The 14,827-nt window shown below is 35.8% G+C and overlaps 2 protein-coding genes across 5 annotated transcripts in view; both read left to right on the top strand.

Moving 5' to 3' along the window:
• Window positions 1-623: 623 nt before the first annotated feature.
• On the top strand, window positions 624-12,535 carry LOC106883448 (zinc finger protein 91). 4 transcript variants are annotated; one of them, XM_052976475.1, is made up of 2 exons: window positions 624-710; window positions 8,981-12,535. In XM_052976475.1, exon 2 carries the CDS (start codon window positions 9,377-9,379, stop codon window positions 11,993-11,995), a length of 2,619 nt encoding a protein of 872 aa, XP_052832435.1. In that variant the 5' UTR covers window positions 624-710; window positions 8,981-9,376; the 3' UTR covers window positions 11,996-12,535. The 4 variants fall into 4 exon arrangements, with proteins under 4 accessions (XP_052832435.1, XP_052832439.1, XP_052832438.1 ...); XM_052976479.1 differs by lacking the exon at window positions 624-710 and adding an exon at window positions 2,875-6,360; XM_052976478.1 differs by lacking the exon at window positions 624-710 and adding an exon at window positions 6,369-6,628.
• Window positions 12,536-12,668: 133 nt separating this feature from the next.
• The window catches only part of LOC128250720 (zinc finger protein 208-like), an 8,285-nt gene continuing 6,126 nt past the window's right edge, over window positions 12,669-14,827 (top strand). Inside the window, exon 1 of the mRNA XM_052976473.1 lies at window positions 12,669-14,181. The gene's annotated coding sequence lies outside the window, so the exon portion shown is untranslated. The remainder of the gene's footprint in view (window positions 14,182-14,827) is intronic.

The raw sequence follows: 14,827 nt of genomic DNA, 5'->3' as shown, positions 1-14,827 counted from the left end.
AAACGGTTCTAATAGAAAGGCAGAAGCAAAAATAAGGAATATATACGCACAGTTAAGTATAGATGTGTAATATATAATTTGTTGCATAATCTCTATAATAAACATGATATTGAATGAAATAATTCCCCATTTGAACTTTTTTAATTACATATGTGTGTGTGTGCGTAAAAATCTATGGATGCACAAACGCACAAAACGGAGAAAATGAAACAAATATGAACGACTTGTTCCGAAACACCCCCGAGTGAGGAACGATTCTCAGAAGTAACCCCCAATTTATTTTCCCACAAAATTCCTATGTCCTCGGAATCTTCATAGTCCGAGGTATATTTGTAAAGGATCTCTTTAAAAAATATCCCTTTTCTTGAAAGTTAAGGCGAATTGAAGTGGACACCGGTGAATTTTCCGAAGTTCCCCACCCCTCCTGAAACACCTAACCTTTGTAAACTACACACAATTTTGTATCATGTAATTTTAAGTACAAATTCAAATGTAAAGTTCAATTCTTGAGGTAAAAGTTTATAGTTTATCATGCTAAATAAAATTATTGTAAAATCTCTATTTTTTAATTAACATTTATATCTTATGCTATTTCTCTATCATTTCAGAATATCAGATGACATTGTCATTAAAGACATAACATCAATATCTATATAATCTTTTAAAGACAAAAGAAAAATGTTTCACAGAAAAACCGATAAGTATTTCTTGTGAGCGTGCTGTTTCTTTCCTTTGTTGTCTGGAGTGTGTACAAGATGATTTTGTGTTCCAGTTGAATTTGGACTGATTTACAAAGAACCTTGATATCCATTTCTGAAATCAACAGAGATGAAAGTTCATGTAAATATTGCATTAGAAAAGTTTTGATCAACATAGGAGTAAATAATAAAAGGTAAAAAAAAAAAAAAAAGGAAAAATCCAAATATTTTTATGAGAAAAAAATATTGCAGAAGAATGAATTTGCCTGAAGAATCACCAAAAGGAATTGGGGAATCATCATACCAGTGTGATATCTGTAAAAAGTCATTCTCTCTGAAAAGTAAACTTGTTACACACAAATGTATTCACACAGGAGAAAAACCATTCAACTGTGATATCTGTGGTAAATCATTTGCTTTAAGAAGTAACTTAACAAATCACATACGTACTCACACAGGTGAGAAACCGTATCATTGCAATATCTGCGGTAAAGCATTCTCTCGCACTAGTAGCTTAACTAGCCATATACGTACTCATACAGGTGAAAAACCATATCAGTGTAATGTTTGTGGTGAATCATTCTCTGAAACATACAAATTAACCAAACACAAATACATTCACACAGGAAAGAAGTCGTATCACTGTGATATCTGTGGAAAATCATTCTTTCAAAGATATCACTTAAATTCTCATAACCGTATTCATACTGGAGAGAAGCCATATCAGTGTGATATCTGTGGTAAGTCATTCACTGATGGAAGTGCATTAATCGTTCACAGACGTATTCACACGGGGGAAAAACCATATCACTGTGATACTTGTGGTAAATCATTCTCTCAATCAAGTCAGTTAACGATACACAAGAGACGCATTCATATGGGAGAGAAAGGCAATCACGCAAAAGTGATGCCATATCATTGTGATATTTGTGGTAAATCATTTACTTATCCAAGTTTATTAACTATTCACAAACGTATTCATTCTGGGGAAAAACCATATCACTGTGATATCTGTGGTAAATCTTTCCCTCTCACAAGTCATTTAACACTACACAACAGACGCATTCATACAAAAGAGAAACCATATCACTGTGATATCTGTGGTAAGTCATTTGATTACGGAAGTACTTTAACTGCTCACAAACGTATTCATACAGGAGAGAAACCTTATCACTGTAGTGTCTGTAGTAAGTCATTCTTTCGACGTTATGACCTAACTAGGCATATGCGTTTTCATACAGGTGAAAAGCCGTATCACTGTAATATCTGTGCTAAATCTTTCTCTGAAAAAGGTCAGTTAAAAAGACATAGATACACTCATACTGGTGAGAAGCTATATCATTGTGAAATCTGTGGAAAATCGTATACAAGTGGAAGTGCATTAACTGTTCATAAACGTATTCATACTGGAGAAAAGCCATTTCACTGTGATATCTGTAGTAAATCATTCACCCGTGGAAATGCATTAACTGCTCATAAACGTATTCATTCAGGGGAAAAGCCATATCAGTGTGATATCTGTAGCAAATCATTCTGTCAAAATACCCAATTAACTAATCATAAACACACTCATACAGGAGAGAAACCATTTCGCTGTGATGTTTGTGGTAAATCATTCACTCGCAGTTATGACCTAACTAGGCATGTACGTATCCATACAGGTGAGAAACCATATCACTCTGACATCGCAGAGAAGCTATATCACTGTGATATCTGTGGTAAATCATTCTCTCAAACATGTTATTTAACTATTCACAACCGTATTCATACAGGCGAAAGACCATACCATTGTGATATCTGTGGTAAATCATTCTCTCAAACAAGTCATTTAAAAATTCATAGACGTATTCATACAGGAGAGAAACCATATCAATGTGAGTTTTGTGGTAAATCTTTCTTTCAAAATAGCGATGTAACTAAGCACAAACGCATCCATACCAGAGAAAAACCATATGACTGTAATATCTGTGGTAAGTCATTCTCTGCTAGTAATGCCTTAACTACTCATAAATACATTCATACAGGCGAGAAACCATATCAGTGTGATATCTGTGAAAAATCATTTTCTAGGAATGGTGACCTTACTAAACACAAATTTATTCATTTCAAAGGAAAGCCTTATCCCAATGGTGGCTCTGATAAATCAGTCTCTGTAACAAATGACTCACCTACTTAAAAACATTCTCTCTGTAAAATGGGAGGCAAATGAATGGAGACAGAATTCTAATCTTGTCTTGGACATAGCAACTTGTCTACTGCTGGCTCCACAGCAAAATACATCCAGTGCACTGTGAAATTCATGGTGATAGTTAGGACAGCCAGCTAAAGAAACCATGCCCCCCAAAAGGGAATGTACAAGTGAAATCTTATTCCTGACTCATCTTGTACTTGGATCCTTTTTATTTTTGTTCTGTAGTTGTAATAACTATTGATTCATTAACTACATTACATTGGATTCATTACTGATTGATTTGGGATTATGAAAATGAATTGTATTTTAGATGGATCAGATTGTTGTTCGTATTTTATTGCATTTGATAAAAATTTTACATGACTTATTTTGGTTTATTTCATACTTTGCAAATTGATTCATTCTGAGTTTTGCACATTGCTGAAAATATGGAGCTAACACAGCTCCCCAGTCAGCTCTGATTGAGAAAAAAAATATGACTACTATTCCAGAAACTTTCAAGTTCAAATTCCACCTGAAATTGAGAAAAATTTTAATCAAAATGAATAAAGGTTATGATGCATTTTAATCCAGTATAATACAATTTAAGAAAAACTCTGTTTTGAGAATTTTGTAGTTTAGGATAGTGGAGGCGCAATGGCCCAGTGGTTAGAGCAGCGGATTCACGGTCATAGGATCATGGTTTTGATTCCCAGACCGGGCGTTGTGAGTGTTTATTGAGCGAAAACACCTACAGCCTCACGAGGCTCCGGCAGGGGATGGTGGCGAACCCTGCTGTACTCTTTCACCACAACTTTCTCTCACTCTTTCTTCCTGTTTCTGTTGTGCCTGTATTTCAAAGGGTCAGCCTTGTCACACTGTCACGCTGAATATCCCCGAGAACTAAGTTAAGGGTACACATGTCTGTGGAGTACTCAGCCACTTGCACGTTAATTTCACGAGCAGGCTGTTCCGTTGATCGGATCAACTGGAACCCTTGTTGTCACAAGTGACGGAGTTCCAACCAACCAACCCACATCTCCTATCCAAAGCCACCCAGAACACTTCACGATTCCCTAACAATAAAACTAACAACAAAACCACTTCAATGATGTTTTCTTCTCCTCCTCCTCTTCTTTTCTGTTGGCAACAACAACAACCTGAAACTGATGATTTTAACATTTTGACTGGTTGCTCTGTGCCTTTGAAGATATAGGATTAACAGGGAAAACATCTGTCTAATCTGCTCTAGTATTGAACAAAAAACATTAGATATATGACTGAAGAAATTATTTTGGTCAGTAGACATGCCTTTGCTCATAGTGATGTCTGAGTTGAAAATAGGGGATAAAATAGCGAGAGACATAGGTAGAAAAATAAGAGCTGGTGAGGAGTTGTGTGAGGAATTAACGGTTCAGTTAGGTACCCATCAAGGCTTGGTTCTCAACCTTGTCTTCTTTATAGTTCTTGAAATTATATCAGGAATTTAAAACCTCACCTATGCTGCAGACTTATTCCTTATAGCAGAGATTGTGGAAAATTTAGAGAAGAAATTCCATACGTGGAAACAAAATCTCAGATCAATTGTGCTTCAAATTCTCATGGAAATGTTTCAGTAAATAGAAATGAAGACAACATTCTGATACCATCAGGGAAATAGTAGTGTTATTAGGTTATGAGGTAGGAATTCCATTCAGTGTAATCTGTTTGTGCATAAATGTAGTGCAATCAAGGATATGCTGACAAGTGAATAAAGACTGTGTGATATGCACAGTAGTAGTTAGCAGTCAAAGCACTAGTAAAATGAATTGGTTGTAATGTTCAGAAGGTTTTATACAAGTAGTTGATAGTTTCTGTAACTATCCTGTAGTCTGCAATGGAAGAAAGAGGTCTGAAAGCATTGTAACCAGAATAAGAATATAGTGAGGGAAAATCAGGTAAGTAACAAGAGTATACTTTCATCAAGTATAAAATACACTGAACTGCAATGTTATATGGTGGTGTGAAAATAGAATGTAAGGGATATGGGAAAAGTGGAAACAAAAGATGCAAGCCTGATCTTGATGTGTAATTTTAGTGTGTCAAGATCATCATCAATAAACTGGGATTTGTAAAGGAAGAAATAATATATAATATGTTTGTAGTAGTCAAAAATGTTTGAGGTCAAAGTGTTAAGGAAGTATTTGTTCTTTTGTGTGAGAATATTGATGTAGGAATGTTGCAGTAAAAGTTTAGGTACTAACTTAATTTTTTGCTGCAATTAGTTTCTGTAAATAAATAAATATCCATAACATTAGCAAATGCATTGAAATTTTTTTTTTTTTTTTTGAGGGTTTGTGTAATATTAGTTCTTGGTTGGTATTTGCTTTATTGATCTTCAGTTGATCAAATTTAAAGTTGACCGGAGTTAAATTTCATCTCTTAACATCTCAAGAGAGTTCACTTTTCTACCAATTGTTTCATTATAGAGCCCTTGGCCTAAAAAATATAAATAATCATTTACAGGGATTTTTATTACTGCCATAAGAGCAAGAAAGCACAAAACAGTAGTGGTAGCTGTGTAGCCCAGGTCTGCTCTGATTGAGTGGATTTGTAATGAAAGGTATTCAGGTTGTGAACAACCAATTGATGTTCTAGTCTGTGTACGTCCAGGATACACTGTGACATCTGGTAAATTATTCAGTTATGGAGGTACAGAAACATATACATGTAGGAGAGAAACCATATCACTGATATCTGTGGTAAATCTTTTACTAAGGGTATACTGAGTGTCAAACATATTCATGCAAGAAAGAAACCACTTTGCTGTTAGATCTGTGGTAAACCATTCTTCTAAAATTGTGATGTCACTAGGCATAAACGCATTCATACAGGACAGAAACCATATCACTACAACATCTGTTGTAAATCACAGTACTTTAACATCTTACAAATGTACTCTTTCAGGAGAGAAGCCATATCTCTGGTAAGTCCATCATTTGCTGAAAAGCATTGGTTGCTCACAAATGTATTTAGAAAGGAGAGAAACTACATTGATATCAGTGGACGGTCCTCTATCAAATAATTCACCTACTTAGAAACACATCTACATTACATAGCGATTCGGTGGAGGCGCAATGGCCCAGTGGTTAGGGCAGCGGACTCGCGGTTTCGATTCCCAGACCTTGCTTTGTGAGTGTTTATTGAGCGAAAACACCTAAAGCTCCACGAGGCTCCGGCAGGGGATGGTGGCGAACCCTGCTGTACTCTTCCACCACAACCATCTCTTACTTCCTGTTTCTGTTGTGCCTGTAATTAAAAGGGGCCAGCCTTGTCACGCTGAATATCCCCGAGAACTACGTTAAGGGTACACGTGTCTGTGGAGTGCTCAGCCATTTGCACGTTAATTTCACGAGCAGGCTGTTCTGTTGATCGGATCAACTGGAACCCTCGACGTCGTAAGCGACGGAGTGCCAACAACAACATAGCGATTCGACTGAAGTGACTAATAGAGTAAGTACCAGGCTTAAAAAGTAAATAATGGTGTCGATTCATTCGACTAAAATTCTGCCGTAGTCTAATGACTGAAACAAGTAAAAAGTAAACGATATCGCGGCTGGCTTTATTTTGGGGGAGTTTATATACTTTCGCTAATACGATTTCTAGTTTCTGCCAGCGGGACATTAGCAGATAACCTATGCGGAGATATAGTTTGTATTACTTTCTACAAAAATCTGAAAAAAATCGTCAGGTGATCTTATACGAATATTACGTTTATCAGGTGCGTATATTCTGATAATACTTGCTTTTTTGTTTCGCGATTGAATGTGCAGGTGCATATATTTGAGATATTATGGGACTACGGTGATTGTTTTGTTCGTGTAATTTTAGTATCCCATATATAATATGTGTAATGAGGAGGATTCTTTAATGTGTACAACGAAAGGTGGTCCTATGTGTGGATTTATAACTGTAATTAATTTAATTTTACTTTTAATTGTTTAGTCTTTCTTGATCGTAGTGACTTTGTTTTTATATCTGAATAAATGATTAAAATTTTTAATGAATTTCTTCTACCGAATAATATCCTTTTGATATTCTAAATCTAACAAAATGTGTCAATAACATAAATATTTTATCTTAAATATATCCTTCTAAATATTACGTATCGAAACTGCGGCTACAGTCAGTTTCACTGTCTGACAAAACAGGAATATATTAAGCTCTATAAATGTTGATGTCGCATTAAGTTGTTAAACCATTTGTAAACCTTAATCTAACAATGAAATGATTTCTTCCGGAAAACAGTAAGTTGATCAACGTTTCTTTAATGTTGTAATAATGTATATAAATAGTAGAATTGTGTTTCACTTGGATGCTGTAGTAATTATGTAAAAAAAAATATGTAAGTGTGAAAACTTAGAAGAGAAGAAAGGAGGTGAATGGATATTACGATATGCTACATGTTTTGGGTCAAACTAAAGGGTTTGACCCGGTGGGAAATAAAAATAATAAATTATTCTAATAGGTGTAAAACAACTTGCTGGGAACGAATATGAAGAAAAAAACGCGCGCTCGCGAAGGGGGGGGGAGAATCCTCGGAAGATTCACATCCTGAATGTTCCGAGACGCCTCACCGGAGCCAAGAAACAAAAGAAAAATAGTGTAATAGATGTTTTGTTTGTATATTAATGTCGCCTGTTTTGTTTCAAGAATGGTCTTGAATACAAGGCCGTTGAAAGAAAGATTCCGCATTAAATATATTTTCTTAAAACTCTCAACGATCGATGAAGTTAAGAAAAACTGTTAAAGCAAGTGGAATGATTTCCCCGCATACATCATTGATACAAGTTCTCTCCTGTCTGTGACTAAATATGTATTTCCTGTAGAGAATTATCTACCATAGACATTTTAGGGACAGGATTTTTTTCCCCAAAAATGTATACGGTTATTGGTTAGGTTACCTTTTTTTTAAGAAATAATTTTTCGAAATAATGTTTCTTCCATTTATCCGTTCATTCGGCAAATGTAAAGAATACGCACACCATCCGTTTTCGGCGTTTAGGGTTAGGGTTACGCCGAAAACGGGTGGTGGGCGTACTCTTTACCACCGCCCTTCAATCATCCATATTGTTTCTTTGGTCCAACTAAAGCGTTTGACCCGGTAACAAAATTTAAAAAAAAATTATTCTAATAGGTGTAAAACAACTTGCTGGGAACGAATATGAAGAAAAAAATGCGCGTTCGCGAATGGGTGGGTGGGTGAGGAGGGGGCTCGGAACGTTCACATCGTGAATGTTCTGAGACGCCTCACCGGAGCCAAGAAACAAAAGAAATATAGAGTAATAGAGTAATAATCCGCAAAGAAAAAAACAACACCATTAGAATGAAAAAATGTATTGGGTATTAAAAAAGTGTCCTCCATGTGACCATGTTAGAAATAAGACAGGACATTTTTTTTCCATTCTAATGTCACAGGGAAGAATGACAGTTTCATGGCTGGAATGTATTGGTCACTGGTGTGCTTAGTAAGATTGATCAGGGATTATGTAACAATGACAAGAGATGTTTCTAGAAAGAGAAAATGTTAGTGTCGCCTATACTGTAAATTTTGGTATAGTGAATATAAGCATAGATTGAATGTCAATTGTTAAGTGTAATAGTTTATGCTGTTGTGGTCAGTTCAATCCCTCAGTATGTCTAGATACATATAATTTGGTAGAAGTGTAACAAAGTAATGGCATCACAAGTAGAATAATAATTAGTAAGGAGAATATTTCTGGTATGGACAATGAAATGAGATCAATACACTCCTGTAGATTTGATAAAGGGTTCCGTTTCAAACTCTGAGAACATTACTGAATATGAAGATGTCCTGATTAGTGCATAATTGCTAGTGTTTATTGTAATATATGTAATGTTACACAATCTGAAGGTGTATTTATAGTTTGTAAATATGTAAACGTCACACAACTTTGTATGGTGTAACTTGAATAACAAATTAAAATGTAAAGTTCAGTTGTTGAGGTAAAAGTTTATAGTTTATCAATATAGAATTGTAGGAAAATTTTTCTGTAGAATCTCTTCTTTTTAATCATCTTCAGTATCTTAAACTATTTCTCTGTCGTTTCAGAATACCAGATGACATTGCCATGAAAGATACATCATCAATATATATCGTCATTACAACAAAAGGAAGATGTTATACAGAAGAGTTTCAACACACAGTTTCTATGAATTTATCTTTGAGTTACTGAGAGTTGGTTCTTCTGAGCGAGACATTTCTCTTTATTCTCTAAAAAGTTTATGAGATGGTTTTGCATTCCAATTAAATTTGGACAGATTTACTAATGAGTTTGCTACTCTGGAAATATTCTTTTCTACTCTAGGCACAAGGCCCGAAATTTTTGGGGAGAGTCCAGTCAATTAGATCGACCCCAGTACACAACTGGTACTTAATTTATTGACCCTGAAAGGATAAAAGGCAAAGTTGATCTTGGTGGAATTTGAACTCAGAATGTAAAGACAGATGAAATACCATATTTGTTGTGTGAGAAAAAAAAAAAAATTCAGAAAAATGAATTCTGAAGAATTGCCAAAGGAAGCAGTAAAATCATTATATCCCTGTAATATCTGTCAAAAAACATTCTCTCTAAAAAGTAGCCTTACTAAACATAAACGTGTTCACACAGGGGAGAAACCACATAACTGTGAGACCTGTGGTAAATCGTTCTCACGAATACATACCTTGACTATTCACAAACGCATTCACACTGGAGAAAAACCATATGAATGTGATATCTGTGGAAAATCATTCTCTGTAAGAGGTCACTTAGCTGGTCACAGGCGCATTCATACTGGGGAAAAACCATATCATTGTGATATCTGTGGCAAATCATTCTCTCGAAGTGATGGCCTAACTAGTCACATACGTATTCACACAGGAGAGAAACCATATCAGTGTAATATTTGTGGTGAGTCATTCTCTGAAAGGGGTAATTTAACGAAACACAAATACATTCATACAGGAGAGAAGTCGTATCACTGTGATATCTGTGGGAAATCGTTCTTTCAAAAAGTTCATTTCACTTCTCACAAACGTATTCATACTGGGGAGAAACCATATCACTGTGATGTCTGTGGCAAATCATATGCTGATGGAAATACCTTAAACAAACACAAACTCATTCACTCAGGAGAGAAACCATATCAATGTGATGTCTGTGGTAAATCATTCACGTATGGGTGCTCGTTAACTGTTCATAAGCGTGTTCATACTGGGGAAAAACCGTATCACTGCGATATTTGTGGTAAATCTTTCTCTAGAACAAGTCACTTGAATGTACACAAAAGAGGTGTTCATGCAAAAGAGAAACCATATCACTGTGGTATCTGTGGTAAATCGTTCACTAAGGGAAGTGCCCTAACTGCTCATATACGTATTCATACAGGAGAGAAGCCATATCAATGTGATGTATGTGGTAAGTCGTTCACTGATGGAAGTACATTAACTGTTCACAAACGTATTCATACAGGAGGCAAAACTTACCACTGTGATATCTGTGGTAAATCATTCTCTCAAAGAACCTACTTGATTATGCACCACAGACGTATTCATTCAGGTGTGAAGCCATATCACTGTGACATATGTGCAAAATCATTCTCTGTAATTCGTACCCTAATCAATCACAAACGCATTCATACTGGAGAAAATTCGTATCAGTGTGATATCTGTGGAAAATCATGCTCTGGAAAAATACGCTTAACCAGTCACAGACGTATTCATACAGGTGAAAAACCATATCATTGTGATATCTGTGGTAAGTCCTTCACTGATGGAGGTGTGTTAACTAGGCACAAACACATACATTCAGGAGAGAAGCCATATCATTGTGATGTCTGTGGTAAATCATTCACTTACGGAGGTACATTAACTCTTCACAAACGTATTCATACAGGGGAAAAGCCATATCACTGTGATATCTGTGGTAAGTCATTCTCTGCAAGAAGTAAGTTAAATGAACATAGATATATACATACAGGAGAGAAACCATATCATTGTGATATCTGTGGTAAATCATTTACTGATGGAAGTGCATTAACTAAGCACAAACACATACACACAGGAGAGAAACCATATCATTGCGACATTTGCGGCAAGTCTTTTGCTGATGGAAGTGCAGTGACTGTTCACAAACGTGTTCATACAGGAGAGAAGCCGTATCACTGTGATACTTGTGGTAAATCATTCAGTTATAGAGGTACATTAACAGTTCACAAACGTATTCATACAGGGGAAAAACCATATCACTGTGATACTTGTGGTAAATCATTCTCGCAAAGTAGTTACTTGACAATACACAAGAAACGCATTCATACAGGAGAGAAATCATATCACTGTGATATCTGTGGTAAGTCATTCTCTCGAGCACGTTCTTTAAATACTCACAAACATTCCCATAGGGGGGAGAAACCATATCACTGTACAACCTGTGGTAAATCATTCACTGCTGGAAGAGCATTAACTGCTCACAAGCGTATTCACACAGGAGAAAGGCCATATCATTGTAGTGTCTGTGGTAAATCCTTCTCTCAAAGGTATGGCCTAACTAGGCACATGCGAATTCATACAGGTGAGAAGCCATATCACTGTAATATCTGTGGTGAATCGTTCTCTGAAAGATGTCATTTAACAAAGCACAAATACACTCATACTGGAGAGAAACCATATCATTGTGATATCTGTGGAAAATCATTCTCTCAGACAGGTCATTTAACTAGTCATAAACGTATTCATACAGGCGACAAACCGTATGAGTGTGACATTTGTGGTAAAACATTCTCTCAAACAGCTCATTTAACCAGTCACAGACGTATTCATACAGGAGATAAACCATATGAATGTGATATTTGTGGTAAATCATTTTTCCAAAATAGTGATGTAACTAAGCACAAACGCATGCATACAGGAGAAAAACCATATCAGTGTAATATATGTGGTAAATCATTCTCTGGAAGTAGTAATTTAACTACTCACAAATACATTCATACGGGAAGAAAACCACATCGCTGTGAAATATGTGGTAAATCGTTTTCTCAAAATAGTGATTTGACAAGACACAAAAAGATTCATTCCAAAGGAAAATAATATCACTGATATCTGTGAAAAATCTTTCTTTGTAACGAAGGACTTTCCTGCTAAGAAACATGAACTGTTTGAAGTGAGTGGTATATGAACAGAAACATCAGCACGCTAATGTTGCCAGCAACATAACAGACTCTCTTTTGCTAATTCCACAATAAAATACATCCAGTACATAATTGGTAGAGCAGCCAGCTATCAAAAACTGTTATGACCTTAAGTTGTGCACATTGGGCATAAGTGTAGTATTACCCAAATGGATATTTGCAGAATTAATATGCTCACACAGAATGCACTCCATATTAATCCAAACATAGTTACGATATTAAACTAACACAGTAACCAATGTGGATGATCAACTCTGTCAACTAATTTCTTTATTTAAGCACTCAGGCATTTACACAGAGGGGTGGGGGACAGACAGAACACCACAATGGGGACAAAAACACAAAAACTAATGAAAGTGAGAAAAATGTTAATATAATAAATGAAGATGAAATGGCTGCTTGAGCCCCACTCTCATGCAGTACCATTTGAATGCTTTTACTGACGGTTTATAATCTTTTCTTTTATTCCTCTTGTTTGTTTTTTTTACCATTAGCATCGTTTTTTTTTAAGCAGTTTTACTTACTCTTTTTTTAATAATTCATGTATGGTTCTAATTCTCTATATTCCATCACTGGCGGCAGTTCATCAAACTCTACCACAACTCCCGGTGGATCAATATCCCTTCTAAATATTTCCTTTAACCTGTTATACTTCTCTTTATCTATAACAATTGCTTTCACATTTTCTGTGAAAATCTCCATATTGGTTATTGATCGATTCAGGGCTATGAAAAATGAATTGTGTTTGTTTGCATTTGATGAAGTTTTACATAAATTATTTAGATTATTTCATACTCTGCAATCTAATTCATTCTGGGTTTTTTGAACTCCCACTAAAAATATGCTTAATTCAACATTAATAGAGCTAACAGATTTAGCCCTAGGTCAGCTCTGAGTAAGAACAAAATATGATCAAAAGCATTTCAGCTGTTTTCAAAGTTAAATTTAGACCAAAATTGAGAAAAATTCAAATCAAAATTAGTAAAAATTTATGTTTTATTTTATTAAAGCATATTATGCTTCAAGTTGAATTTAATTTATGAGAATAATGCAATTTAGGATAATTATATTTGTTGACAGGTTTTAACCTGAAAAGTGTACAGCTTCATTCACCTGTTATTTAAACACATCTGCCTCAAGAAATTGAAATATTTGTATTCACTTTGTTAATACAAACATTTCTTAGGTTAATCAAGCCTCACCAGGGGTAATAGTTTGTCTATAGCCTTGTTAAATATCCCAGTATTAGAACATTACTGTGGATCAAAGTTTTGTCACATAGTGACATTAAAAGCTAAAAATAGATTCAACTGTCACTGAATGATGAAATGAAATCACCAAGACTTCATCAAATGACTTAACCCATAAAGCACTGGGATCTGCACTTACATGGCATGGACTGCTGAGCACATTTTATGAAAATAAGACTATCATAAAAAACAAAAAGCCTGACTGGCTCCTGTGCCAGTGGCATGTAAAAAGCACCATCCAAATGTGATCGTTGCCAGGCCCTGCTGACTGGCTCCTGTGCCAGTGACACGAAAAAAGCACGCACTACAATCTCGGAGTGGTTGGCATTAGGAAGGGCATCCAGCTGTAGAAACATTGCCAGATCAGATTGGAGCCTGGTGCAGCTGCTGGCTCTCCAGAGCTCAGTTAAACCGTCCAACCCATGCCAGCATGGAAAGCGGACGTTAATCGATGATGATGCTGATACCATAATTTCCTATACATGTAACCAAAGAACATGTTTTTAAAGGCTACACATTGTATCTGATATAAATACTTTATGAAAAATCGCTTCACCACTTGCAACACCCAGCGCCCTCTTGTGACTTTATGTATCTGCAAGGGGACGCAACCACTGAAGTTGTAACGTTTCACATCGAAACTGCGGTTAAAGGTATAAAGTCAGCTTCACTTGTTCATTGTATTACATTAGGATATTATTGACGAAGAAAAGTGGTGCTCTTTGAATGTTGGTGTTGTGTAAAATTCGTAAAACATTGGTAAACCTCATTCTAACAGATATTTACTTCGGTAAAAACGTATAACACACTAATTTACTGTCTGCATGTGAAAACGGTAAGTTGATTAACGTTTGTTTCGGTGGAATTCTGCCCTTGCTTGAATGCAGTAATAATGTCTGTAAAAGAATAGCGCTACACTTGGAGGATAAGGTAATTATATCGAAGTGGGGATAATATATTTCTTTCAGATACAGTAGGCAGTAATTATAGAAATGTAAAAACTCATAGCGACATTGGCAAAAGGTATTTTTTACAAGAATATAGTAATTGGGTACTATTCAAGAAGAGTGGTCCCGGTGCGCGCATCCGCGCTAGCTAGTCGTGGTTTGTCGATCCTGCGTCTACTGGGCGCGTCATGCACAAAACAGTTATCTTTTTGCGTAACCCCTACCAAATTGGTGGACTTGGGCACGTCGTAGAAATAGATGAATCTATGATGTGCAAGCGCAAATACAACGGAGGATGGGATAGAGAGGATAAAGATAGGTTAAAACGACGTTTTAATAATTAGATGGGGAAGATTCAACAAAAAAAAAAGATGATTTACTTTGTGTTTTATTTATTTCGTTTAAAAATAATGGTGGAGATGGAGTATATGTAATCTGGGTATACCCCCACTTTTAAATTTTGTTTTTTTTTACGGAATCCTATGTTTCAGACCATGGAGAATCCGATTCTGGAAAAAGATTTTCAAAATTTCG

The sequence above is a fragment of the Octopus bimaculoides genome, chromosome 24 (assembly GCF_001194135.2).
Source record: "Octopus bimaculoides isolate UCB-OBI-ISO-001 chromosome 24, ASM119413v2, whole genome shotgun sequence".
NCBI classification, from domain to species: Eukaryota; Metazoa; Mollusca; class Cephalopoda; order Octopoda; family Octopodidae; genus Octopus; species Octopus bimaculoides.
The sequence above is the reverse complement of the archived record's forward strand: the minus strand, read 5'-3'. Positions and strand labels throughout refer to the sequence as shown.